At 41.1% G+C, this 27,251-nt stretch overlaps 1 protein-coding gene and 2 non-coding genes across 3 annotated transcripts; 1 reads left to right on the top strand and 2 right to left on the bottom strand.

The window, feature by feature from the left end:
- The first annotated feature begins 151 nt into the window (after positions 1-151).
- Ggh (gamma-glutamyl hydrolase) lies at positions 152-27,016 on the top strand. Its single transcript, XM_004653325.2, has 9 exons — positions 152-302; positions 3,190-3,304; positions 8,663-8,713; positions 14,406-14,490; positions 16,272-16,410; positions 18,208-18,314; positions 18,397-18,487; positions 25,536-25,673; positions 26,641-27,016. Exons 1-9 carry the CDS (start codon positions 194-196, stop codon positions 26,760-26,762), a joined length of 957 nt encoding a protein of 318 aa, XP_004653382.1. The 5' UTR covers positions 152-193; the 3' UTR covers positions 26,763-27,016.
- On the bottom strand, positions 4,049-4,129 carry LOC123459126. The gene has a single exon (XR_006636037.1).
- On the bottom strand, positions 4,200-4,330 carry LOC123459159. The gene has a single exon (XR_006636066.1).
- Positions 27,017-27,251: the final 235 nt, after the last annotated feature.

Raw genomic sequence — 27,251 nt, 5'->3', positions numbered from 1 at the left:
CAGGGCCCGGGCGCCGGGGGGCGGGTCCGCGGAGGATGGATGGGGCGCTGCCAGGACTTCATTTCCCATAGGCCTGCGCGGCGCCGCCTTCCGACTCCGCCCGGGGCCGGGCCAGGCCGAGAGCGCGGTCCGCCGCGCCGGGGTCCGCCCGGCCGCACCAGTGCCTTTGAACGGCGGCGGGAGCGCGGACGCGATGGCGAGCCCGAGCCTGCGGCTGTGCGTGGTCGTCCTGCTCCTGTGCGGGCTCGCGAGCCTCGGCTCGTTCCGACCCCACCAGCGCGCCACCCAGAAGCCCATCATCGGTAAGAGCCCAGACCCAGGCCCGCGGAGCTGCCCTGCCCCTAACTACACTCTCGGATGGGCGGACTTGGTTATTGTCAGCATCAGGGTACAGCAGTAGCTGATATACGTAAATGAAATATTTTAAATTTTTCTGTCACGTTTATGTTTTTAGACCAGACAGTTGAGGCAGGACCAGGGAAAGCTACCTAGGAGAAATCAGCTTGCAGTTAAAATTTGACAAAAGAAATTGATGGATAGACAATGAACACTGTCAGATTCTTCCATCCTACATTTTTTGTTCCACAAACCTGACAACTATATTCTGTAACTAAATGGAAACTGGAACATTATTTTACTTGTTTGGGCTGTCTTGTTCTGTGGCTAAGTGATGGTTAGGTTCTTTAAGGCGAATCATATAGTATGTATGTAGTGAGTTGGATCTTGTGGGTTCAGGAAGAGGAGAAAGAAAAGAGCCCGGGGGATTCATTTCTGTTCTAGAATTGGAGGTAATCGGAGATTAAATATGGAGAAGGCTTTTTGGTCACCTGGATTAAGATAAAATACTGGACTGAGCCTTTAGTATTGGCAAGGCACTGGGAAATACAAAGCATTCAAAGACACCTGTAAGGTGCCTTCAATGTGTGGCATTTTTGTCACCTGTTTATGGACAGAGTGTACAGTGTGAATGGGAAAAGTGAGTGCCCGGGGCCCGGGAAAAGGATGGTGGTAAAATTTCATCTGTTTTTCTGTTTCTGGCACCTTTTAATTCTGTGATGTCGTACCTTCCTTTGTGGCACCTCCCTTGCCTGCCCTGTCTCTCCATTTTCAGCGGCACTCCCTTTTTCTTTTTTCCTTAGTCAAATTTCATTTTCCATTGTGAATATGATCTTACCTACTGGTGAAGAGAGAAACATTCTTCTGAACACATTCTGACATTTGGCATGCATTAATACATTCATAAATACATAATGATTCATACCAGTTATTGTCAGAAGCTGGGAATACAGGTGTGATTAATATAAATGACTGGTGTCAAGTGTCCCACTGAAACATTTAAAGTGTAGCAAGTGAAATATTGAATGATATAGACACAGGTTCTTACATGTTCCCTTTTTTAATTTTTTCCTTGTACTGGGGATGGAATACAACCTGGTAAGCATGCACTGTCATGTTTAAAAAAATATATTTTACTTCTTCATTTTCAAGCTGAGATGGGGGAAGGAGAGAGAAAGAGAGAGAGAGAGAGAGAGAGAGAATGAATGAATGGAATGGACACTGTAGCTCCCCCCCCCCCCCACTACTGCAAACAAGCTCAAAATGCATCTAGTTTTACTGAGTACTGGAGAATTGAACCTGGGTCATTAGGCTTTAAAGGCAAGCACCTTAACCCTGAGCCATCTCCCCAGCCCACTATCATGTTGTAATGTGTGTTGTATGCCAGTTCTGTGCTGGGCTTGAGTATCAGTGGTAAGAGGTCAGTAGAGTAGGTGGGGAGAACACAGGAGTTCTACAGAAATTTTAATCTAGGAGCCACTGAGGCACGTTACTTGGGAACCACTGAGGTGTGTTAATTGTTGCCTTCTTCCCTCATATGCCCTAGGCAGTTGATTTCCTGCAGTTTGACAAGATGACCTTCACACATCCTGTACGTTCAGCCTGAGTTGTTCTCCCGGACATAGACATGGGCATGTGGACATGGACATGGGCATGTTCTGTCATCTCTCTGAGGTCTTGACTTAAATGTCATGTTCCATGGTGCTAAGAGATGCCATAAATGGGACACTCTTTTCTTTGTTTTCTTTTTTCATTTTAGCACAATGCACCAGTCATCACACTGTGTATTTTACTTACAAAAATTCTCTGTATTTTTTTGTATTCCTTCTTCTCTTTCCCACTCACTAGCATTAAAGCTCACAAGAAAGGGGTTTTTCTTCCTTTATTCCTGGTCTTTAGCACTGAGGCCCATTGTACTGGCATTCAGTATGATTCAACACTAATGAATGAATGCATGAATGATTTGATTAGCTTTGCTTTTTCATATGGAAAATGGGTTGGAGGGTTCTTTAAGAACACAATCTTTGAATAGTCTGGGAGATGGGGTTGGCTAATGCTGGTCACTTGGTTGATGGCAGTGGTAGAGAGGTGTGGATGGAAAACATGTCCACTCTTGCTTTGTTGGCATGGGAACAGTTGTGTTTTTGAGTGTGCTTGCAAAGAAAGTGGCCACCTTATATAGTTGGTATCTGTGGATGGATGTGTGGATGATGGTTTAAGATTGCATGGAGGAAGTTCCTGCTATCATAAATTTGCTTTAGTGTTTTATATGATTTCTTGATGAGATATGAGAGAAGGGAGGCTCCTGAAACCAAGCCTTAGCTCATCCGTCCATGCTGCCTTCCCTAAGTTGGTGGGTAGATGGATGGTTTAAGGTTGCATGGAGGAAGTTTGATGTCTTATATACTTTGATGTCTTATATACTTCTTCGGTGTTATGGGGGGGCTTCTGAAACCCCTGAGCCTCAGATCACCCCTCGTACTGCCTTTCCAAGTCTGTGGATGGGCCTGCACAAGATATAAATTTGGAACTGAAAATATATGAGTGATTTTCTTACTGTGCAATGATTCAGTTTCTGAGAAAGGAATAAAGGAATTTGGGCTTGGGTGATAGTTAAGGGCACTTGCTTGTAAAGCCTAATGGCCTGGGTTTGAGTCCCAGTACCCATGTAAAATCCGATGCACAAAGTGACGCATTTGTCTGCAGTTCATTTGCAATAGCAAGAGGTCCTGGCACACCCGACCTCTCTCTGTCTCTCTCTCTCTTCCCTGTCTTTCCAAATAAATAAATAAATATTTTCAAAAAAGAAATAAAGGAATTTTCTTGAAACAACAACTTTCTTTTTAAATTTAGGAGTATTAATGCAAAGATGCCTTAGTAAGCAAATGAAAACCCTTGGAAAATACTACATTGCTGCATCCTATGTGAAGTATCTAGAGTCTGCAGGGGCAAGAGTTGTGCCAATAAGGTATGCTTTGGTGTTTTGTTTTGCTTTTTACAAAATACGTAAAAATTACTCTTTATCTCTAAAATCAAAGCTTTCTCTCCTATGTTTATATCATTTAAGTATCATAACATTGCATCTCATTTTTACCACAAACATAATGCCTACAGTCTCCCATTAAATTGTTTAATGTGTGAAGCTCTGTGTGCATAATGCATTATAGGTATTCTGTTTATCGATTAGCATCGAGAATGAAATGATAGATTCGTTTACCTCAGAAAAGATGGTCCTTTCAAACATCATGAAAAAATGATAGAGCATAATCTACAGTTAGGCCAACTTTCTCTCTAATACTAAGATAGAGAGACACTTAAAAGATGAAAGAGATTTTTTTTTTTTTTTGGTAGAAGATGGCTATTAAAATATCTTCACATAAAAGTTAATCAGTGACTAATGTAACAGTGATCTTTTGGTATAATGCATAGGTATTACAGATTTAAAGGTGTTACATACAGTTCATGGTAACATAGCCCAGTGAAAAAAATATGATTAATTTTATATTTTCATCTCGAAGGAGAATTTGTGTCACACTTTACTTTGGGAAGAGTTAACAAAAAAATAGTCTGCAAAGTACTTACACTGTTAGCTAAAATTAGTGCATGACAATCTCCCAGAATCTTCATCTACTCCATTGTATGTAATCTTACACATAATTACAACTGTCCTATACAGTTTATTTTGTAAATAATCTTTCTTTTTTTCCCTTTTTGGACTTAGTCTGTGCTCCTCAATCTCCATCATCTGGCTCCCAGAACGCAGATTATACAGTGGTCACGTAATCATTGATGTGATGCAACCAGGGTATCCCTAAGCCTCCCTCCATCCCTACCTCACCTGTCCCTCACCACTTCTTTCCCCACTCCAGGTCCCCTGGTCCTAATTCACCTGCCACACTTTCATAATTCTCTCAGGCTCTACACTCCATGTAGGGCCTGATCATATATGGAAAATAGCGTGACCTCACTCAGGCCTGCACTGGGGTCTCAGGAGCACCCTGCTCTTGTAAATAATTATTTATGGAAAATTATAACAAGGGATTATTCTCTCACTTAAATTACTGAAATCAAGTGCAAATAGTCAACTTAGAAAATTATATCACAAAATAGTCTTGTGTTCAAATTCATAAGGATTGTGTTCCTTGAATTTTTACATTTGAACTCTTTATACCTTAAGATGTACACTATTTTCAAAAATATTTATTTATTTATGAGAGAGAAAAAGAGAGAGAGGGAGAGAGAAAGACAGAGACAGACAGTGGGTGCACTGGGGACTATAATCCCTGCAAACAAACTCCAGATGCATGTGTCAACATGCACATCTGTCTTATGTGGGTTCTCGGGAATCGAACTTGGGTCTGTAGGCTTTGAAGGCAAATGCCTTAACTGTTAAGCCATCTCTACAGCCTGAACACTGTTTTTTTAAACATTTTTTTTTATCGCCACCTTCCATAGTTACAGACAATGAACCATGACAATTCTCTCCTCCAGTTTCACCTTTACAAATTCCACACTCTGTCATATCCCCTCCCTCTCTCCATAGTTTCTCTTTTATTTTGATGTCATAATCTTTTCCTCCTACTATGAGGATCTTGTGATGGTAGTGCTAGGCACTGTGAGTTCATGGATATTGAAACCAATTTCTTTCTGAATGACTACATTGTAAGAAGTCCTACCCTTCCTTTGGTGCTTACCTTCTTTTCACCACCACTTCCTCAATGGACCCTGAGTGGAAGGTGGGATAGAGATGTTTCAGTGCTGAACACTCCTCTGTCACTTCTTCCCAGCATCATGGTGCCTTTTGTGTCATTCCATTAGTCACTGCCATCTGAAAAGAGAAGCTTCTGTAACCAAAAGTGAGAGTAGTTAATATGGGTATGAATGTTAGTCAAAGTGCTTGCAGGGCAGTTTGGTGAGCATAATATAGACATTTAGCCAAAGAAGAGCAGGCATTACAGTCCTAAGGGTCATGACCTCCCCCACCATAGGCTTTTGATTAGATTTTCAGTACCAGGCATGTATTCCCTCCAATAGAGTGGGCCTCCAGTCCAATTAGAGAGCAGCTGGTTTCCCTCATAACAGACATGCCACTACTGCATCTATTCGCTTATTTGGCCAAACTTGAGGCTTCCAGTATCCACTGTTTTTACTGTTGATGACTTCTATCTCCCATAGGGATGTATGCAGGACAGCTTTTTCCAGCTTTCTGTCAATGGAACACTAACTTTTAATATTAGTGTTTAATGTTTGATTTAGTAGCAAATCTAATTTTTCACTTGCGATCTTCTTTGAAACCTAGGGAAAAGTAGAGGCTTACAGCCAAGGCTCCTGAGAATCCTCAACACAGTATTTCAAGGTTTTGATGATGCCTTTTATTTCAAACTATTCTTTTAGGAGGTTAGTGCAAGTAATGTGGGCGAGACATTGCTGAAGCCATGAAAGCCGACAGCCCAGTTCTGAGGCTGCTGGGGAGCGCTGGGTGTAAAGTGTAGGAGGGTGTGGCAGAGAGCAGTCGTGGAGAGAGGATAGGCACATGTCCTTAAAAAGGATCAGTAAAGCATGGTGACTCATAAAGTAAAATGGCACAGGCAGGAAGAAATCTATGAAATGATGGTAGTTTTGAAACCTGGAGCATTTTGAAACCTAGGAAGTTTTGAAACCAAGGACCTTTGAAACCAGATGACTTGTGGAATATCAGCATTTATGACAGAGACTCTTAAAAACATGTCTGAAAGCTTATGTGTTAATCTTGGGTTTCCAAAGTTCATTTTGAGGATGAGTGCTTGGAAGTGGAATCCCTTCTCACCCTAGGCATGCTGGGATTACAGACATTATTAGTGCCACCATGTCTGGCTTTACATGGGTGCTTGGTTTTCAAGCTCAGGAACTCAGGCTTACATGGCAGGAGCTGTATCCACTGAACCATCTCTTTAGCAGTCTAAACCATCTTTGAACGTTTACAAGTAAGTTTTAGTAAAAGATTCAGTTTTGGGCTTTTTTGAAGATAGCGATCGGGATCTGATGCAAAGTGGGGCAGGTACTGTCCACAGGCAGTGGCACATCCACTATTCTGCGCACTGTGGAAGTGAAATGGCCTTTGCTGTCATTACAGTGGTGGTTTTCTTGGAGAGGGGGGCTATTTCTCATGTACTGTTGACAAGGGTTTTTGTTTCTAGAAATGCCTGAGAACATGCAAATGACAGCCGTGTTTAAAAATGGTTTGCTTAGCCAGGCATGGTGGCGCATGCCTTTAATCCTAACACTTGGGAGGCAGATATAGGAGGATCCCTTTAGTTCAAGAGCATCCTGAGACTACAGAGTGAATTCCAGGTCAGCTGGGCTAGAGCAAGAACCTACCTTGAAGCCCCCCCCCCCAAAAAAAAAAAGGAAATAAAAATAAAAGTGGTTTGCCTGGGATGGAGAGATAGTTCAGTAGTTAAGGTGCTTGCCTACAAAGCCCAAGGACCTGAGTTCAGTTCCTCAGTACCTACGTAAAGACAGAGGCGCAAGTTCGCACATGCATCGGAAGTTTGTTTGTAGTGGCTAGAGGCCTTGGCATACCCATTCTCTTTCTCTCTCTCCCCCTTTCTCTACTTGTAAATAAACAAACAAACAAACAAAAGTTGTAAAAAGTTTGGTTTTCCTTCCTTCATAGGTTCTCCGGAGGTAGGAGTATTCATGATCACTCAGCAGTGATGAATAGTGAGTGATAGGTGAGGCTAAAGAACTTGGTCCTGAAAAGTGTGTGAGCCTTCTGCTTAGCTGGTTCAGGGGTTCTTGGCATGCAGCTGAGTCATGTTGGAGGCTGCCTATTCTGGTTTAAATATTCATGGGGAGGATTTTGAGATCATTGGGGCAATCTGAAAAGATTGGACGGGTAGGACATGTGAAATCAAGGACTCACATTTCACCTCCCTATCACTTGACAGCTTGGCTTCTTGCCAGTGTGATCTCTGTGGTTATGCCTTCTGCTAGGGTCCACTGCCTTGTGGCTTAGAGCCCAGAGGAACTTTGCTATAATTTCCTGTTGAAGTCAGGTTTGCATTGCTAGTGGAAATCAACCAACCAAGAGCAGCTTGTGGGGAAAAAAGGTTTATTTGGCAGACTTGAGGGGAAGCTCTACCATGGCAGGGGCAGCAGATGGTGGACAACAAGGACAGGAGAGAGCCAAACACTGGCAAGGGGAAACTAGCTATAATACACATAAGTCTGCCTCCAATAATATACCTCCTCCAGGAGGCATTAATTCCCAAATCTCAATCAGCTGGGAACCCAGCATTCAGAACACCTAATTTTATGGGGGAACCCTGAATCAAACCACCACACTTCCAGGTGGCAGACAGGGACTTCCAAGCTTAGAAGAGCCCAGAGTGCCGCTGGCAGAGCTCAGGCAAGTCTTAAGTCCCCATCACAGGTGACTTACCATTGGGCTAGGGGCTTGGAGCCCACCTCTGTCTTTTCCTTGGACAGAAGTGGACTGTAGTTGACTTGTGATTTTAAAGCTAGTTGTGGAGGTAGTTGGAAGAGTGTATACCTCCTATTCTCTTATCAAAACAGAATACTGCTAAATGTTAGAGTTCTTACAGGGATATCAGACACTTTTTTAAAATTTGAACTTTTACTGAGCAGACATCTTACTGTGACTTAATTAAAGGTTGAAGCCAGTTGTCAGAGACTAGGCCCTTTGGGTGTTTTTCTGGCTGTGTGCTTCCAAATGACTAGGTCAGTTCCCAGTGGTCTGTCCGTAATGTGTCATTATACCTGAATTATCGTGTACTCCGAATGTACAGTGGGTGGTGGTGATGGAGTTCAGTCGGGATTGACACTCACTTGTGTTCTTCCCCACAGAGCTTCCTCTAGTCAACACGGGCATGACAATAAAGGTTTTTTATAAAATGACTTAATGTTCTAAGTTTCCTTTTTAAGTCTTAGCTAACAGAAATTACAGGTTCTGTTTGACATATTAACATACACTTGGCAATATTAAATTTCATTAAACTACAGGAAAATACATTCATCTCTCTGATTCGCCAAGGAGGAATAATTATGTGGCTTTTATGTAATTTGAAAATAAAATGCCTCTAGGAGGGCAGAGGTGTAATGTTATCTAATGTTTAGGAATTATGTATCAGGTAGGGATGCAGTCCAGTAATGGAGTGCTTTCTTCACATGTGTGAGGCCTGCATCTCCCTCTGTGGTATTTCAAAAAGACTATTTCTCATTCATCTCTTAAAAATGTGATTTCATTTGGAAGCTTTCTCTCCCCCCACCTTAGGCTTTAGAAATGGATGTTTTATATAAGCTAATTTTTTTGAATCATTTCCAGGCCTGATCTTACACACATAGAGTATGGAGAACTTTTTAAATCCATCAATGGGTAAGTTGTCTTTATATAGTTTATATGTTGTTTGGTTTAATGCATTGTATCAATATATTCAAATTTGCTTTTGCAAAGAATATATAATATTGTATGTCTTTAGAACTGTCTTAGAATTGTGTAACATTAACCTTCCAAGTTCTTTTGCATGAAATATTTTGTTGGGAGACACAAACCTTCTGTAAAAAGTAGGAGGTAAAGTCAGGCCTGGTGGCACAGGCCTGTAATCACAGCTGCATGGGAGCCTAAGGCAGGAGGAGCTCAAGTTTAAGGCCAGCATGGATCCTGCCTTAAATAAAGCATGAGAGCTTGAGATGACTCTGTGGGTACAGGAGTTTACTTGCAAAGTCTGGTTCAACTCTCCAGTACCCAGATGCACAAAGTGGCACATGTGTCTGGAGTTTGTTTGCAGTGACCAGAAGCCCTGTCATGCCCACACTCTGTTGCTTTTCCTCTTTCTATTCACAAATAAATAAATAAAAAATATTTTAATAAAAAGTAAAAAGTAGCTGGACATGATGGCAAATGCCTTTAATCTTAGCACTCAGAAGGCAGAGGTAGGAGGATCACTGTGAGTTTGAGGCCACTCTGAGACTTCGTAGTGGATTCCAGGTCAGCCTATGCTAAAGCGAGACCATACCTTGAAAAACAAAACAAAACAAAACAAAACAAAAAAACCCCACAAAAAAACAAACAAACAAAAGAAACTAAAAAAGATGTTGGGTCATGGTACACAGAGACATTGCCTCCTACTCTTAACTGATGGCTAACCCCACAAAGCACGACCCCTATTCCAAAACAAGGAGGGTCCCTGCGCGGGGGTTGGTCAGGGAGGAGGCTAACAATGGTACCAACTTCACTGTATTCACTGAGTGCAAAACTAATAATAATAATAAAAAAAGTAAAAACACTGTGGATATTGCTCTGAGGCAGACTGCTTGCCTAGTTTGTAGTTTATATGAAACTTTAAGTTCTATCTCCAGTACTGCCAAAAAAACCCAATAAAAATAAAGAGGAAGGTTAGAAAATACACAATTGTTCCATAGCAAACTCATTGTGTTTCCATAATCTCTATTCTCTTTACTTTTTAAAATATTTTATTTATTTGAGAAAAAGAGACATCTTTCTATCTATCATCTATTTATACACACACATGCACACACATGAAGGAGAGAGAGTGAGAGGGAGAGAGAATGGGTATGCCAGGGACCCCAGTTGGGGCAAACAAACTCCAGATGCATGCACATGCACCGCACCACTTTGTACATCTAGCTTTACATGGATACTGGGGAATTGAACGAGGTCCTTAGGCTTTGCAGACAAATGCCCTAACCACTGAGCAATCTTTATTCTTTTAATGCTTATATATTTTGAAGTCACGTTATGACAGGGTACATGGCCTGTTTAGCAGATTTGTAAGTCCTGTGTCTGAGGATACTCAGCAGTTATCTTTCAGAGATAACTTGTGTAAACTTAGGAAACAGTGAATTTTCCAATTTTACTACAAGTTTAGGATTGTTCATCTCACAGAAAAGGTTTCTAATTATGAAAAATACTTTACGTTACTCTTAATTTAAGGAAGAATAGCCTGGCATGGTGGCACATACCTTTAATCCCAGCACTTGGGAGGCAGAGGTAGGAGAATCTGTGAGTTCAAGGCCACCTTGAGACTACATAGGTCATTCCAGGTCAGCCTGGGCTAGAGCGAGACCCTACTTGAAAAAAAAAGACCGGTATTGTAGCAATTCAAATCCAGGTTGGTAGAGAGCAGAAATTTTGTTAAAACTGTATAATGAGGGTAACAGGAAGTAAGTATTGTCACACTTATTAGTAAAAGGGTAAATTATATAGTCTTTCAGGTATAATTTTGCAATAACTTTTGAAATTAGAAATATTCTCACTTTTTGACCTGGCCTGAGAATTTGAAAGAATTTTTATTTTCCCCCCTGAGGCAGGGCTTCACTCTAGCCCAGGCTGACCTAGAATTCACTATGTAGTCTCAGGCTGGCCTTGAACTCATGGCAATCCTACTACCTCTGCCTCCCAGGTGCTGGGATTAAAGGCATGTGCCACCATGCCTGGCGCTTGAAGGACAACTTTACTTTACAAATTTATTATCTTACTTATGTAAAGACTCAGGCTCAAACATAGGTATTATCTGAAAAGCACCTCAATTTGAAAGTTATTCAACAGGCCAATAGAAGAGATTGTGTACATTTAATAGACTAATATGCAGGAGCTCAAAAATGAAGAATTTATAAATGCTGTTTTGGATCACAGTTGTCATGTAAACAATATGTGGAAAAAGCAAAGTATAGAATGGTGCTTCCAGGATACTTATAGCTTGTTTTTTTTTTTTTTTTTTTTTAAAGGTAGGGTTGAAGAGATCTGCATAGCATATTTCTTTCTTTTTTAAATTTTTTTTATTAGTTTTCTATTCTGCAAGTACAGGCAGTTGGGTACCATTATTAGGCTCATCCATGACCTACCGCCTCCCCATTGGCCCCTCCTTGTTGAGGTGTATGGGTCGTGCATTGTGGGGTTAGTCCACAGTTATTGGTACGATAAATGTCTCTGCATATCATGACCTAACATGTGGCTCTGACATTCTTTCCGCCCCCTCTTCCGCAAAATTTCCCTGAGCCATGTTGGGTTCATTTTTGGTCTGCTTCAGTGATGAGGTGTTGGGGGCCTCTGGGGCTCTGGCTCTCTGATTTGGTAGGCGTTGATTTCTGCCCAAGACACAACAAACTTAAACAGGAGTTGTTTATGAGCAGGCTAGAGTCTGGTTTACTGTAAAGTTTTTTAAAGAATAGCTTCGTTGTTATGTTACCTTTAAAAACTAATGTTCATATATTGCTATTTTTTAAAAAAACAAAGTTTGAAAAATTATTTTCTGGAAGTTCACTTTTTAATGAAACTAGGTCAATTTAGTTAAACATTTACCTTACTTGATAAGGGCAAAGTTTTTGACAAGAACCAAGATAAATAAGTCCAGGGCAGAAAGATTGTCTGAAATATAATTTTGAGTCACTTAACTCTTCTGCCTCTCTCTTTGTGGCATTGGGGAGGCACTGAAGCAGTCATAGCATAGACTGCAGTAAAGGGTGTGTCTTCATGGAAATCAGTACTAGTTCTAACTTGACTAGGGAGTTCTTTTGCATTGACCCCATCTGCATACTTTACAGACACCAACTTTCTCCCCTAGGCTGTGAACTGGGGAAAACTGGAGGTCAATTTTTCTGTTTTGAATGGTACCAGGAAAATATAGTGTTCTAATACAACTTTATAAACACCTTTGTTGAGGTCCTGTCATACACTGGTGACCATACCATTTTGTGGGAAGATACCTACCAAATGAAATACAGAGCCTGTCTTACTAGAGTTTTTCATCTGGGAGGGACAGTCAAGATTTGCTATATGACAGAACTTTGGGATTATACATACCAGCTTTGGTCAGAGCCAGCTTTTTAAGTCCTGAGTTAAGGGAAGAAGACCTGCTACTAAGTCTTGATTAAACTGTTGTTGTGGTTTCCTGCTGTGGTAGTGTGAAGATATCTTAGCACACAGGTGTTTAAATCTTTTCCATTAGACTGTGATCCAATTAACAACAAAAATAACTTAGCTTTTTTATAGGCTAGTACTAACCCAGACAGCTATGGTGGGGAACCAACTGCTCTTGATTTGGCTAACTGATCCCCTCAGTGGTACGGGACCCAGAGCTGGAGCTGGGAAACAAGTCAGAACCATATCCAAACATAAGCCCACTCTCCATTATCAAACTGCCATCAATCTTAGAGGAAACAGAATAAATTTCTAGAATGAATCCCCCCCAATATGACATTTCATATCTCAAATTCTTATGTAAATATTTTTCAAACTTTAATAGGCTTTGTCCAGCTTTTTTTAAAATTTAGCCCATTTTTAATATCCTTATTTTAAGGCCTGTTACCCAATTTTTCCCCTCCCCCTTGGTTTTTGGAGATAAAGTCTCACTCTAGCCCAATCTGACCTGGAATTCACTATGTAGTCTCAGACTGGTCTTGAACTCACAGTGATCCTCCTACCTCTGCCTCCTGAGTGCTGGGATTAAAGGCGTGCACCACCACGCCCGGATTCCAAGTTTTTTTTTTTTTTACAAATTAATTTTTAAGGAAAAAAGAGAAACACAGAAAGACACACAATTTTGTGTATCTGGCTTTATGTGGTACTGGTGTAATAGGGTTGTGAGCTTAAGGAAAATTTCTTGAACTCCAAACCCTGGGCTTTTGTCTGTTTTTAATAAACAATTGAAATAAGCAAACTGAAAAGGATAGATTTTAAATCATTGTATTTATTCAAGGCATTTAGAGGATTTTATTATTTAAGGGAGTAGGCTAGATATAGGCCTGAGAGCCCATGCAGAAAGCTGAGCATGGGCATAGAGTGAAAGATGAAAGGGTTATTTCATGAAGAGAAATTTATAAAGAGGGGAGGTAGAGCTTAAGAAGCTAGGAGGTAGTAAGGGAATAGAGAAAATAAATATCTCTGCCAGAGTGGGGGAGAGGTGGTCTTACTGGTACTGGGACCCGAGGTTCAGGCATAGAGAGATGAAGGAGGGGAAGGAGAGGGTATTGTCCCACTGGCTAATCCTCTATTTATCACTTCAGTGCAGTGGACTTACTTTCAGGCTCAGGTGAGTCAGAGCTAATTGGTCTGGACTCAGGGGGCCTACTTAGGAAGAGGCTAGCATACCTGAGTAGGCTGTGTCAGAGAGAGCTGATTGGTTTAGACTCAGAGGGCTGGAGGCCTGCTCAAGAAGAGGCCAGCTCACCTGAGTAGGGTGCTGTCACTGAGGGATGAGACTGGGTCAGACAGAATTCTGGTTCTGCTGAAGCAGGTGGTGCGGCATCTCTTTTGGTTCCCTCTTTGGGCCCTGTCCTGGCTGACTGTTAAAGGTAGAAAGGTGAACTACTTTGCTTCTATTTCTTTCTCCTTCACTGGAGAATAGAACCTAGGCCATCAGGCTTTGCAAGCAAGTGCCTCAATCCACTGAGCCATCTCTCTAGTCCCATGTTATCAAGTTTTAAATGTAGAGCTAAGTTTAAAAGCTTGTATAAAATCATAGTAAATATTTTTCTACATTTCACCTTTATGGCTAGAGTAAAAATAAAGTGTTTGTGGATGTCCTTTTTTGTGAGTCTTTTTCAAGATTTTCTGACATTTTGCTATTCCTGAAGAAGCAAATTCTTATAAATATTTAATAATCTAAATAATCTTATGCTTAGTTCATGTTTTATAGTTTTGAATAGTATTTGTAGTTAAAACCATTATGCTGTAAAGTTGATTTGTCTTGCAGAGCATCTTAACGGACACTCTGTTGTCCTGGGAGTTTTTTCTCTTTGCATTCTTGCTCTGGGCACTGTTCTGCTCTACTATCTTTTATTTACCTTTAATTTGTTTGTACTATGTTTCCTTACACATGATTATTGAAGAAGTTTTAAGAGAATGTTCACTAGCATTTTAGCAATAATAGTTTTGGAATGGTTATGATTGTAAATCATATATGTATATACAAACACACACATATGTTTGTATATTAGTTTTATATTCTTAATTATCTCACTGCTTATGTAATGAGGAAAATTGCTTTAAGATGAATGTTTATTTTACTTATGAGGAGGAGAATACTTCTTAACTGATCTTGTTTCAGAATCCTTTTCCCTGGAGGAAGTGCTAGCTTAGTGCATTCAGATTATGCCCATGTGGCGAAGATATTTTACACTTTGGCTATACAGGTAAACATATCACTGCATATGGGCTTCTCTGTTTCTGTGAGGGCCTTTTCTTTTCTTTTCTTTTCTTTTCTTTTCTTTTCTTTTCTTTTCTTTTCTTTTCTTCTTTCTTTCTTTTCTAATGTGGTACTGTTTACTTCACAGTTTCCCCAGCTTTGTCTCCATGGACACCTGTTCTCCAGTAGCCAGTGGCTATTGTCACCTGTTGTATTTGAAATTTGGGGCTGTTAGATGTGAGCCCCATCCTCTCATAACTTGGTACTGCTTGTGTCTCCATCTAGCCTCTGGCCTTCATTTATGTACTGAGCATTGTTTTGTGCTATTAATTCTCATTTCTTGAGATCTTCTCACTGTCCATCCCATTTTATCTTTCTTCACAGTTACCTGTCAATATAAAACTTAGCTCTTGCCCCACAAGGAATAAGAGACAGCTTATTCCTAGCTAAATATGAGTGGCCATGGCCTAGGAATAGGATACAAGTTACTCTGCATGATGTGTTCCTCTGTAGAATCGGTTACATGAACATGTGGGGTCATACAACAAAAGAAAGTACAAAGAAAAATAAATTCATGTATTTACCAAATTGTGGGGATACTATGTAGACAGACTGTAGCAGAGAGGAAAAAAATATCTTCTGTAAGTTTCAGATGGTACTTTATAACAATCTTAGCTTTAGGATTGGTGGAAACCAGAGGTCTACTAAATCTAGCAACACATTCCAAAAGTTTTATCAAGTGCTCAGCCAGGTACTGAAATTGGAAGTCAGTGGTTTTTAAAGGGGAGTAAAAATAACCCAGGGCAATTTTGACTTTCTTTTTAAAAGAATTATTTATTATTATTTTCAGGCCAGAAGGGAAGAAGGGAGGGAGGAAGAGAAAGAGAAAGAGAGAGAGAATGAGAATGGGTACACCAGTCCTCTAGCCACTGTAAATATGCTCCAGATGCATGAGCCAGCCACTTTGTGCATCTGGTTATATGTGGGTACTGGGGGATGGAATCTGTATCATCAGGCTTTCAACCAAGTGCCTTAACTGCTGAGTCATCTCTTCAGCTCCCAATTCTGACTTTCTACTTGCAGCATCCCATCTCTCCATCAGGCACAGTGATGAGGTCAGTCTCTCAGTCAATAAGCTACAGATGTGGCTTCTTCCAAGAACTTGAGCACACATACTCCTGGCCGTGTTAGTTACCATACAGATTTTGATGCCTCACAGTGGGCCTGCCTGTTACCACAGCTTTAGCTTCTGAAGTACTGACAGCAATTTTTGTAGTAATTCTTGCTGCTTCTAGTATCTTGCCAGCCTTCCTTTAAATGTTTCCTTAAGTAACTGCTTTTAGCATTAGAGATACTTGCTTAATAACTATTGTTGTTTTTCAAGGTGGGATCTCACTCTAGCCCAGGCTGACCTGGAATTCACTCTGTAATCCTAGGCTGGCCTTGAATTTATAGCGACCCTCCTACTCTGCCTCCCAAGTGCTAGGCTTAAAGGTGTGCACCACCATGCCCAACCTTAACACATTTTAATAGCTGGGCTAAATAAACCATGGCCTTTAATAGTCTTTGAACCAAGACCTGCAGTGTGTCCACAGCTCTTCTTTTCCAGCCTGTATGGGGACTTGGGATGAAAGTGGATTAAGTAATAGTATACTTATGAATCTTGGAAAAATCTAAGAAATCTGTGTATAACCCAGGTGCCTAGTTGGTAATGACAAGCCAGATATGTCATTTTGGTTTTAAAAAATTGAACTAAATAAAAATTTTTTTTTTTTTTCCTTTCCAAAGAGTTTTGATGATGGAGACTATTTTCCTGTGTGGGGCACATGCCTGGGATTTGAAGAGCTTACATATCTCGTTAGTGGGGAGTTTTTACTGACTCTCACTAACACTTCCTCAAAGAAATTGCCTTTGAACTTCACTGGAGGTGAGAATACTCAACTCTAAAAAAAATTTATTGAACAGGATTAGCTAGCAGAAAATATCAAAGTTAAAAATGCTCATAACATTAATTTGTAAATCATTTAGAGACTGATGTTATAGGTCTTTTAATTCAGTTGTGAGAATGACTCAAACTTTGAATTTGTCTAACTCTTTGCTCTCCGTGGTGTCTCCACTGTGTGAAACTGAGCACTCTGAAGTTGGTCCTGGTTTTGAGTCTTCGCTTTCTCACTTTGGCCTTGGAGAATCATTTAATCTCTCTTAAGTTTCTCCATATACAATGGTCTATCTTAGAGGTCTTGGTGAGAATTAATTACATGACATTTTGCAGACAGAGTGCTTAGTACGTCCCATGGAGTCTTAGAAATATCAGCCATTGTTTCTGTGATGTTAGTGTTTTCCTGTTGGCTTGACATTTTGTTTTAGTCCCAAATGACTTCACTTAAATTTAAGTCTAGTCCTCTCTGCTTAGAATTCGAACCAGTGCTGCAAGTTAAAAGTTCATGGTTTCAAACAACTCTGAATTTGCATATGCCATAACAGGTGACATCAAGCAACCACCTGCTTTTCTTAATAGCTGCTATAAGTTTTCAGGGCTCCTCAATTGATAATTCACCAGAACAGTTCACTGAGCTCAGGATCATGTTGATTGCTAACCAGCTAGGGACAGCATGAGGTTGGGCTGCTAGAGTTCCAGAGAGTTGTTGGAATTTCATTTGCAAAGCATCATTGAATCATTGGCCACTTCCTTGGATTCTGTGTCCAGCCCCTTTTCCATTGCTGGGGGTCAGATGGGCTCAAAGTTCCAGTCCTGTCATTCTGGTAATCAGCCCCTCATTAGCATACCAATTACAATCTTTTCATTCCCTCAATCTTAGTGGTTCTAGAAGGCTTTTTATCAGAAACCCAGGACAAACTCCATATTTATGATTCTTATGGGTTACTTCATCTCTGGATCCTCACAGTGAAGTGCTACCAGTCACTGCTGTTCTGATTAAGGGTTTTGGAAGGAAAGTAGTAGTGATCATTCACTGAACCTATCAAAAGCTTTATTCTTGTGAAAGCCCCCACCCCCATTATCTAGTCACTGTAAGAATTTTATGAGAAGTATGTATTTTAAGTCAGGGTACTTTGGTTGTGTGTAACAAAAAAAAACAGTTTACACTATTAAACAATTATTCATGGGGTTGTCATTGAAGCCATTCACAAGCATGAGAGGCTTGGGTTGGAACAGGTGCATCTGATGTGCATTGAGCACATCAGAAGTTGCATATGCCTGACTACAGGGCTGTCCGCTAAGATCTTTGTTCAGTTTATCAAATAGAACTGATTTGGCTTGGTTTAATGTTCTTTTCTCCAGAGCTGAATATATTTAACCTTTTATGTCCCAGATACCTTTGAAAATATTATTAGAAATTTTAGACCCTTATTCTGGGTAAATGAATGAACGCATACTTACAAAATCTTACTTTTTTTTCAGAGGTATGTGGGGGACTGAAGTTAGGCTTCTATATTCTATGGGTCTATAAAAGTCTTATATCAGAAAAGCCTATAAAAGCTTATATCAGAAATTTACTATTAAAATTCTAAAAGAAATCTGATTAAGTCTGGAGCTTACTTGAGTCTGTTCCACACACCCTGTGCATTGTTGCTGAGTTCTGTGGAGGCCACCTGTGCTGCTCACCATCTAGGCATCTTGATTGTGTCTTTGCCAGCAGATCAGTGATGCCAGTGGAGTTTAGTTTTTCTGATGTTTAAGTTATTTGTATGTTTAATGTTTCAGGTTCATTACAGAGTAGAATGTTCAAGAACTTTCCTGCTGATTTATTGCTGTCATTAGCAGTAGAACCTCTGACTGCAAATTTCCACAAATGGAGCCTCTCTGTGCAGGTATCATATTAGTTTCTCAATGAAATGTGTACATTTAGAGTAACTACAGGATTCATTCTTGTGTTTTATGTTTGCATTCCAGAACTTCACAATGAATGAGAAGTTAAAGAAGTTTTTTAATGTACTAACTACAAATACAGATGGCAACATTGATTTCATTTCATCAATGGAAGGTAAGTATGTTCAGAGCAATTTCATTTGTATAAGTCCCTTTCTTGTGACCTTGGAGCTTGGAGAGGGAAGTAAGGGCATTTTTGGAGATAAAAGACATGATATGTCCATGTTCCAAATAAGTTTTCTGGAGTTGAAGTACTGTGTGCTCAGCAGAAGGAATACTTCTCATCTTTGCCCAGCAGGAGTGCCCATGGCTAAGGAGCAGTGCCCAGGCGTGCACACAGCAGAAGGAGTAGTACACACCTGTGTGTGACAAAAGCAGTAGTGCCCATTTGTGCATACAGGAGTAGTGCACACCTGTGTGTGACAGAAGCAGTAGTGTCCATTTGTGCATACAGCAGGAGTGTGCACATCTGTGTGTGACAGAAGCCGTAGTGCCCATGCATGCACATGGCAGGATTAGTGTCATTTGTGCACACAGCAGGACTAGTGCACACCCATGCACAACAGGAGCAGTGCCCATGTGTGCAGATGACTGAAGGTGGAATGCCCGTGTGTGCAGATGATGGGAGGAGCAGTGCCCATGTGTGCAGACGGCGGGGGGATTAGTGCCAGCGTGTACAGGTGACGGAGGAGACGGCATGGGGGGAGTCATGCCCACGTGTGCAGATAACGGGGGAGTCGTTCCCGTGTGTGGAGACGGAGGTCGGGGGGAGTCGTGCCCACATATGGACATGGCGGTGGGGGGGTAATCGTGCCCGTGTGTGCAGACGGCGGGGGGAGTCGTGCACACCCATATGTGACAGTAGTGCCCATGCATGCACACTTTAGAAGGAGTAGTGCGCACCTGTGTACGTGGTAGGAGGAGTAGTGGCCACATGTATGCGTGGTAGGAGCATTGCCCATGTGCGCATTGCAGAAGGGGTCCCGTCCTTTCATGCACAACAGAAGTAGTGCTTGCCCATGCCCAGCAGAAGCATGGTGCCCATGTATACCTTCTTGTTACACCATCATTTCAGGCTTGAGGGGATTTCTGCACATGAGGTTTGAAGGAATATGAGTGGTCCATTGTCCCAATCACTAGTGTACCAGGAAGCAAAATACCATTATGAGAATTTGGAGAAAAAACAGATGTAGTTAGTACTGTACAAAGTTTATATATTAGAATTAGGAGATTAAATTTAACACTGTATTTTAAGTTGTACAGGATTAAGAAGCACTTGAGAATACAAACATGAAATCAGCTTTGAAGAGAGTAAATTCAGATCATTGAAAGGAAAAACAGTTCTTATGAAAAATCTCAGAAGACAGGTTAATCATTAAACAAGTTAACTAGAAGAGAAGGAAGATTTGAAGACAACATTTAGATTCTGTCTTAGAGAGCCAGACATGTAAAATTTGGCACAAAGCTTGGTCTGAAGGCTGGAGTTGAGAAGTTCTGACATAACCAGCCAGAATTCTAGGGGAAATGAAAAAAGAAGGGGAGCAAGATATTGTTTTTTCATATGAAAAAATAAATGATTTTGGAGGCAATGAAGGAGAATATGTTTATGAGTGTGTATAAGGGATGGAGTTTTCAAGACAAACACCAACCGCAAGGAAAAGACTGATGAATTTAACTGAATTAAGAAGTTGTGCTTGTATAACAAAAGGCACAGAGAAGAAGATATTTATAATATATATAACTGGCAAAAGGTCTGTGTCTTGTGTACAAAATGAACCCATGAATTAAGAAGAAAAAGCACCATATTTCAGATAGATAAAAGACCTAGAGAGGTGCCTTAGGGAATGGACTTCTCTAAGGACATGTGCTGTGCATGTGTGGCTCCATGAGGCAGGGTGCTCAATGTCATGACTCATTTGAGGAATACCTATGAAAGCTAAGCTTGCTGATGACCAGTGTCACCCAGGAATCTTCCCAGCAGTGCCTTCATGCACATATGGCTGTGGTGAAAATGCTTGCAGTACTTTGGCTTTTCTGAGCATTGTCCAGTTCTATTACCCAGCAGTTCCATATCATGATTGAAAAATACCTTGTGAAACTGGACATGTGTGGTTGCATACACTATCATCTTAATACTCTGTGGGCTGAGGCAGGAAAATAAGGAGTTCAAACCTGGGCTTGGGCTGTGTAGTTAGAAAAAATGTCTTCGTGAAACCTTTTTATACTTAGAAATGTGCATAGTGTTATTGTTTATATTAGCAAAAAAGAGAGCAGGTGACAACAGAAATGCAAATGTCCCATAGTGTAGGGGAGAAATACACTAATGTAGTGGGTTACCTTAACATACAGCTATTTGGGCTGGAGAGATGGCTCACAGGTTAAAGGCAGTTGCTTGTAAAGACTGATGATTCCCCAGTTCACACGTAAAGCCATATGCACAGAGGTACATGAGTCTGGAGTTCATTTTCAGTGGAAAGAGGCTCTGGCATAACAAAATATGTACTTTCAATCTTGCTCTCTCTTACTCTTTTGCTCTGTGCTTTCAAATAAGTAGAATTATTAAAATTCCTCATTCTGAATGAATGTTGAAAACAATTTTGGCTCTCAAAAAGGACAAGAGAATACACACTACTTGTAGTTTTCTTTTTTGAGAGTGTCTCTGTTGTGGTTAATATTTACTCAACTTGACAGGACCCAGAATCCATTAAAACCAGCTTCTATGCATGTCTGTATGTGATTATCTAGAATAAATTAACTTCTGGGCATGTCTGTGAGGGGTTATCTAGATTATATGAGCCTCTGGACATGCTTGTGAGAGATTATCTAGTCTTACCTCTGGGAAGGCCAGTGAGGGATTATCTAAGATTAAAATAGCTCTGAGCATTCCTGTGAGGAATTATCTACACTAGAGTAGCCTCTTGACACGCCTATCAGGAGTTATCTGGACTAGATTAGCCTCTGGGCATGCCTGTGAGTGGTTATCTAGATAAGGTTAGTCACTGGTCATGGGTGTGAGGGATTATATGTACTAGATTAGTAGCCTCTGGGCATGCCTGTGAGGGTTTATTTAGATTAGACAAGCCTCTGAACATGCCCATGAGGGATTATCTACACTCGATTAGCCTCTGGGCTTGGTTGTCTCAGTTTATGTAGATTACATTATTCTCTGGGCATGTCTGTGATGGATTATCTAGACTAGATTAGCCTCTGGACTAATAATTCTTCACAGTCATACCCAGCGGCATCCAAGTATTCCTACCACTTACAATCTTTCTGCCCTCTCTTCCACAATGGTCTGTAGCCATGACAGGCCTGTTGTCCATCTGATTTAGTGTTGAATTCTTTTGTAGTCTCTGGATTTCAGCTTGCATAGGTTTTTTTGTTGTTTTTTGAGGTAGGCCTCTCTGGTCCAGGCTGACCTGGAATTCAGTATATAGTCTTGGGGTAACCTCAAATTCATGGCAATCCTCCTGCCTCTGCCTCCCTAGTGCTGGGATTAAAGGCATGTGCCATCACACCTAGCCTGCATAGGTTTTAATTGATCACCATGTCTGTCACCAGCACCTTTGAGCTGGTTGTCAGGCTAGCAGGAAGAGCAGTGTTCATGTCCCTTCTTTTTCTGCAATTTCTCCTGGGCCCTGGCAGATGTGGTAGGGGTGCTGCATTTTGTAGTGGACAGTCAGTTTTCTAGTCTTACAGTGGTTTTTGGATTTCCTACATTCTTTTCCCCTTCCATCTGGAAAATAAAACAAATTCTCCAACCAAGACTGAAAGCAGATTGGACTAAAGGGGGTATGCAATGTTATTTTTGGTGTTCGAGCTCACTATTCCTTAGAGAGCAATGAGGCTTCTCTCTGAAATATGAGTTTTCTGACCATAGGATTCTGATTTGGCTACCAGTACCAGACATGTATTGTTTCCCACTGAGTGGCTTTCATGTACAGTCTGAGAAAGTTGGTTACCCATAAGGGCTACATGTACCTATTGCAAAAGTGTGTACTTCTTTACTGGCTGGTTGATTCTCTAGTCTGCAGGGAATTATTATTCATGCTCTTGACGACCATTGTCCTCCAGTGGCTCCCATGGGGCTCTCCAGTACTGCAAGGGCTAGCAAGGAGGGAGCTAGTTTCCCTTTTGGCTCCAGCATAGTAATCTGATGTCCTGTGGCCACAGCCTGTGCTGTCCTTAGCTATAGGGTCTTACCTTTTAGCTGTGGCAAGTAACCAAGTATTTTGGCAATGGCCTACATTGTTTTGGGGATGTCATGAGACTGCTTGGTCAATAGCTCACTGTGTGGGACAACCCAGTTCTGGGCCTGGGGATTTACCAGCCAGAGTCCATGTTTTTTTTTTTTTTTTTAAAAAATCATTTAAAAAATATTTTATTATGTATTATTTGAGAGAGAAGAAGATGCAGAGAAGAAAGAGAGAATGGGCACACCAGGACCTCCAGCCGTTGCAAACGAACTCCAGATGCATGCACCCCCTTGTACATTGGCTTATGTGGGGCCTAGGGAATTGAACCTGGGTCCTTAGGCTTCACAGGCAAATGCTCTAACCAGTAAGCCATTCCCCTAGCCCACAGCGTCCATGGTTTTAAGGTTAAGCTTTTCACACCTGTCTGGACTATAACCCTCCCTCTTTTTTTTTTTTTTTTTTTTTTTTGAGGTAGGGTCTCACTCTAGCTCAGGCTGACCTGGAATTAACTATGTAGTCTCAGGGTGGTCTCTAACTCACAGTAATCCCCCTACATCTGTCTCCCCAGTGCTGGGATTAAAGGCATGTCCCACTACGCTTGGCATCCCCCTTTCTCTCTATGGTTATATCTTGAAGAATGCTAGCCAGAATTAGGGTTCTCATGAAACCTAACTTTTGTGTAATTCCCTCTCCACCCTCCCCATCCCTTTCCCCTCAAAGCCCCTCTCTTGCCCAGTATTCTGTTCCTCCCCTAACTTGTGAAGTAACTCATCTTCTCCTTTCTCCTTCTTCTTCTCTCTACTGCTATTATCCTAGTTTTATGCCCATATTACTAGTGCAAACTCATCTCCAAATGATACCAGTTAGGAATTGCAGATGAGGGAGTACATGTAGCATTTGTGTTTCTTTGCTTGCGTGACCTCACTTGTAGTGATTTTTTTTCAAAGTCTACTCATTTTCCTGCAAATTTCATTATTTTATTTTCCTTACTGCTCAGTAGATTTCCATTTTGTCTGTGTATCACATTTTCATTGTCCATCAGTTGATGGGCATCTGGGCTGATTCCAATTCCTAGCTATTGTGAATAGAGCACAACACATATGGCTGAGCAGGTATCTCTGTAATAAGGAATGGAGTCTTCAGGGCATATGCCCAGGAGTGGCATAGCTGGATCAAATAGATCTGTTTTCTTTCTTTCTTTCTTTTTGGGAGGCTTTTCAAGGTAGGGTCTCTCTCTAGCCTAGGCTGACCTGGAATAAACTAAGTAGTCTCAGGCTGGCCTCAAACTCATGGCAATCCCCCTACCTGTGCTCCCAAGTGCTAGGATTAACGGTATGCACCACCATGCCCAGCTTCAAATAGATCTATTTTTGTCTTGAATATAGTCCTTCTTCCATCTCCAGATTGTCTTATCTTCCTTCAGCAATAACTACACCCACCTGCATTACCGCACTCACCTTCCAGCTGTTCTACATGCTCATCTTTCACTGGTCCCTGGCTTAGCTATGAGAAACAACCCTGATTGTATATCTTGAATAAACTTAGTGGGCTTTGCCTTTGGAGAGTGCGCTCTCATTTTATCTCACATATAATCCATACTCTGTACCCCCTTCCCTGCAGCCCATGTTCCTATGGGGCCTGACAACCCACACTGACCCCTCCCCCCATGAGCAGTTTCTCACCTGTGCTTTGTATTTCTCCAGAAAGCTCCTCGTCCCTTCACTTCTCTTCCTGACAGTCTTACAACCATCTTGAAAACACAGGCCAGCAGTCTCAGCTCTGAGAATCCATCATCCCTCCTTCCCACATCATTGGGCTCTTCCTTGTCTTTGCTTGTGTCCCTTAGAAATGCTGCTTGTCACTCATACTCCTCAAGTTCTATCTTCCCTGTAGACTGAGGGCTCAGTGTGCACAGGACTGTATCACATGCCTCTGTTTCCAGGGCTTTGGGGAAACCCCAGAGGTGATGAATGAGTGACCACTTAAATGAGAGGGACTTGGGTAGGAAGTTAGGGATTGAGTTTTCGTGTTGCTGCATTGGGCTGTGCCGTCATACTAAGTTCATGAAAATTTTACCACCTGAGAATTATCTGATACCCCTAAGACAGGAACACTTGAGATGCCTGTTTTCATATTTGCTTTGTATTCTTGATTCCCTTACTCTAAATGAGTGAGGCAGGGCACAGGGCCTATGCTGTGAGGAAACAGCATTGGCATGTTAAGAAGCAGTTTACTAAAGTAACCCTTGTTTCTGAATGTCACTGTATCTCTGTATTTGTGTTGACCAGGCAAATCCTCATTATGACTCATTACTTAGGGCATTTTTATCCTCAGTCATGCTTTTCCAATGTCAGAAAAATACACCAGACACTTGCTTTTTGCTGAATGCCAGTTTCTTACTGGTATCATTATGCATAGCCCCAGGTAGGAGAAAACAAGTACAGCCTTATAAGGTGGTGTGGGGAGAGTCAATGAGAAGTGATGGAGTACAGTGCCCAGAGCTTCTAGGTCATAGGTTTTAACTCTCCAGAACCAAATTTTGGCATACTGTGTGCTAATGGATGTCATTAATGGGATGAGAACATGTATGAAGAGTGGGGAGAAAAAGACGAACCAGGGAAGAAACACGTGTCTCTAATTTAGTGTGCACTTGAACATGGTGGTACACTTCGGCGAATATATGCTTAGCATGTTTGAGTCCTGGGATAAATCTACAACCGAACAAGCTGTTCACTTGTGCATTGAACTGGAAACTTCTCCAAGCCTGAAGCTGGAAATGCAAATCTTAAGTATAAACCCGTAGGCTTTTTCATCAACTCTAGACAGAAATCTCAAGAGAATGCATGCAGTTTCACATAGTCTGCTGTAGTGAGTTGAAAGTAATGGTTTAGATAGCACATGTTATGAAACAACTGCAAATAACATCTTAAGTCATTCTTAGTATTCCTGGTTTGTGTTTTCATCCAGGATATAAGTATCCAGTCTATGCTGTCCAGTGGCATCCAGAGAAGGCTCCGTATGAGTGGAAGAAACTAGGTGGTATTTCCCATGCACCAAATGCTGTGAAGACTGCATTTTATTTAGCAGAATTTTTTGTTTCTGAAGGTAATATGTAGGTACATGATTGATAGTGCAGTGTGGTTTTGAAGCACAGTGCCTCTTACATTCTCTTTGCTCTGTCTATAGCTTTAACATAAAAGGATGAAATAATGTGAAAGCAGTAAAACTAAGGAATTAGGTATTCAAATAAAAGTAGGGCAGTTATTTAATGGTATAATACATGGTACAGTAGTCTTAAACTTAAAGGATGTAGCATTTTTTCTTTCTTGAATATTTTTTCAGAATTTTCAAGAAGAATTATTTAATTTCAACAGCCTTTGAGCATTACATGTTATTTTCTAAGGCAGTGATATACATTGAATTGTCCCCCTCCCACACCCCCATACTGTGGCTTTAAGACTTCCTGTCTACAGGCATTGCATACTAGAGAAAGTTAATACAACTTTCCTGCTGCTTGGTGATGAGGACATCTGAAAACAGGGGCAATGCTTATGCTTAAATAGAGAGCTTGAATGCAGATGCTCATATTTGTTTTTATCCTCTCTCTTGTCTGTACACCTCCCCTTTCCCCTTGGCTTCCACTTTACCATGTTAGGGTTCTCTTTCATTTTGACTCTTGTAGCATCTCAGTGCAGGTGTACCATGAAGGCAGAACACCATTTGGCTCTGTGACTACTGGACTATACTTCTCTAGCTGTGGGCCCTTGTCCTGTCTGTATTTTCATTCCCAAGCCTGTGTCAAGTCTCACACATGTGTAGCCATGTTGTAAGCACTTGATGAGCAGTGGGCGAGTGAGCAGCACACAGGATCTGGCATGGGGCAACTACTGGTGCCCCAGCAGCGGCATCCGACATCAGGAGCTGCAAGAGTTGGAAGATTCTCTGACATTTCCCTCTGTGTTGGTGTTTTCCTACTTAATACTAATGCTGGTTGCAGGAAGAAAAATCACAATGTACTCTTGAAAACCTATTTATCTAATTGCTTTAAAAATGACCATTCTTTCTCTTGTAGCTCGGAGAAGCAGTCATCACTTTCAGTCCCCACTTGAGGAGAATGGATCCCTGATATATCATTTCTCTCCTGTTTATACTGGAAATATTTCTTCATTTCAGCAGTGTTACATGTTTGACTGAAAGTCTTCCACGTATGAACACATCAACTTTGAATGATTCTGTGATCAAACTGCCAAATCACTACTCATGGCAATATGAGAAAGCCAGGGATCCCTTTTCTATGTGCCTGGTTTTGATTTTTCTCTTAGTTCATGATTATTTATATCACATTTGATAATTTAGCAGTGAGGCAGACAAGCAATCATGGTGTTTTTTTATGGTGTTTTTTTCTTGTAGCTGAAGATCAGAAAATAAATAAATTTATTGAGAATGTGCTTTGTGTGATGTATTCTTGATTTTAAAAGGAAATTCAGCGCCAAGACAACCCATCCCAGTTTTGCTAAAGTCTTTGTAAGTCCTACCTCCAGCTCCCTGCTATGTTTCCTTCCTTTTCATCTCAGAAGTGTTCTGTCTGTCTGACTCTGTGTGTGTAGAAATACACACAGATATCAATCACTACTTCTCTGTTTCTTCCCCATAGCTAAAGAGCTATAGGCTGAAAGCACAGCA

This window comes from Jaculus jaculus, chromosome 2 (genome assembly GCF_020740685.1).
Source record: "Jaculus jaculus isolate mJacJac1 chromosome 2, mJacJac1.mat.Y.cur, whole genome shotgun sequence".
NCBI classification, from domain to species: Eukaryota; Metazoa; Chordata; class Mammalia; order Rodentia; family Dipodidae; genus Jaculus; species Jaculus jaculus.
The sequence above is the reverse complement of the archived record's forward strand: the minus strand, read 5'-3'. Positions and strand labels throughout refer to the sequence as shown.

Bases quoted from the DNA above. Each gene is read 5' to 3' on its own strand.
- Ggh (XM_004653325.2), top strand. From the start codon at position 194: ATGGCGAGCCCGAGCCTGCGGCTGTGCGTGGTCGTCCTGCTCCTGTGC. The intron at 3,305-8,662 runs GTATGCTTTGGT...AATCATTTCCAG, and splicing joins GCAAGAGTTGTGCCAATAAG to GCCTGATCTTACACACATAG. The intron at 18,315-18,396 runs GTATCATATTAG...TTTGCATTCCAG, and splicing joins AATGGAGCCTCTCTGTGCAG to AACTTCACAATGAATGAGAA.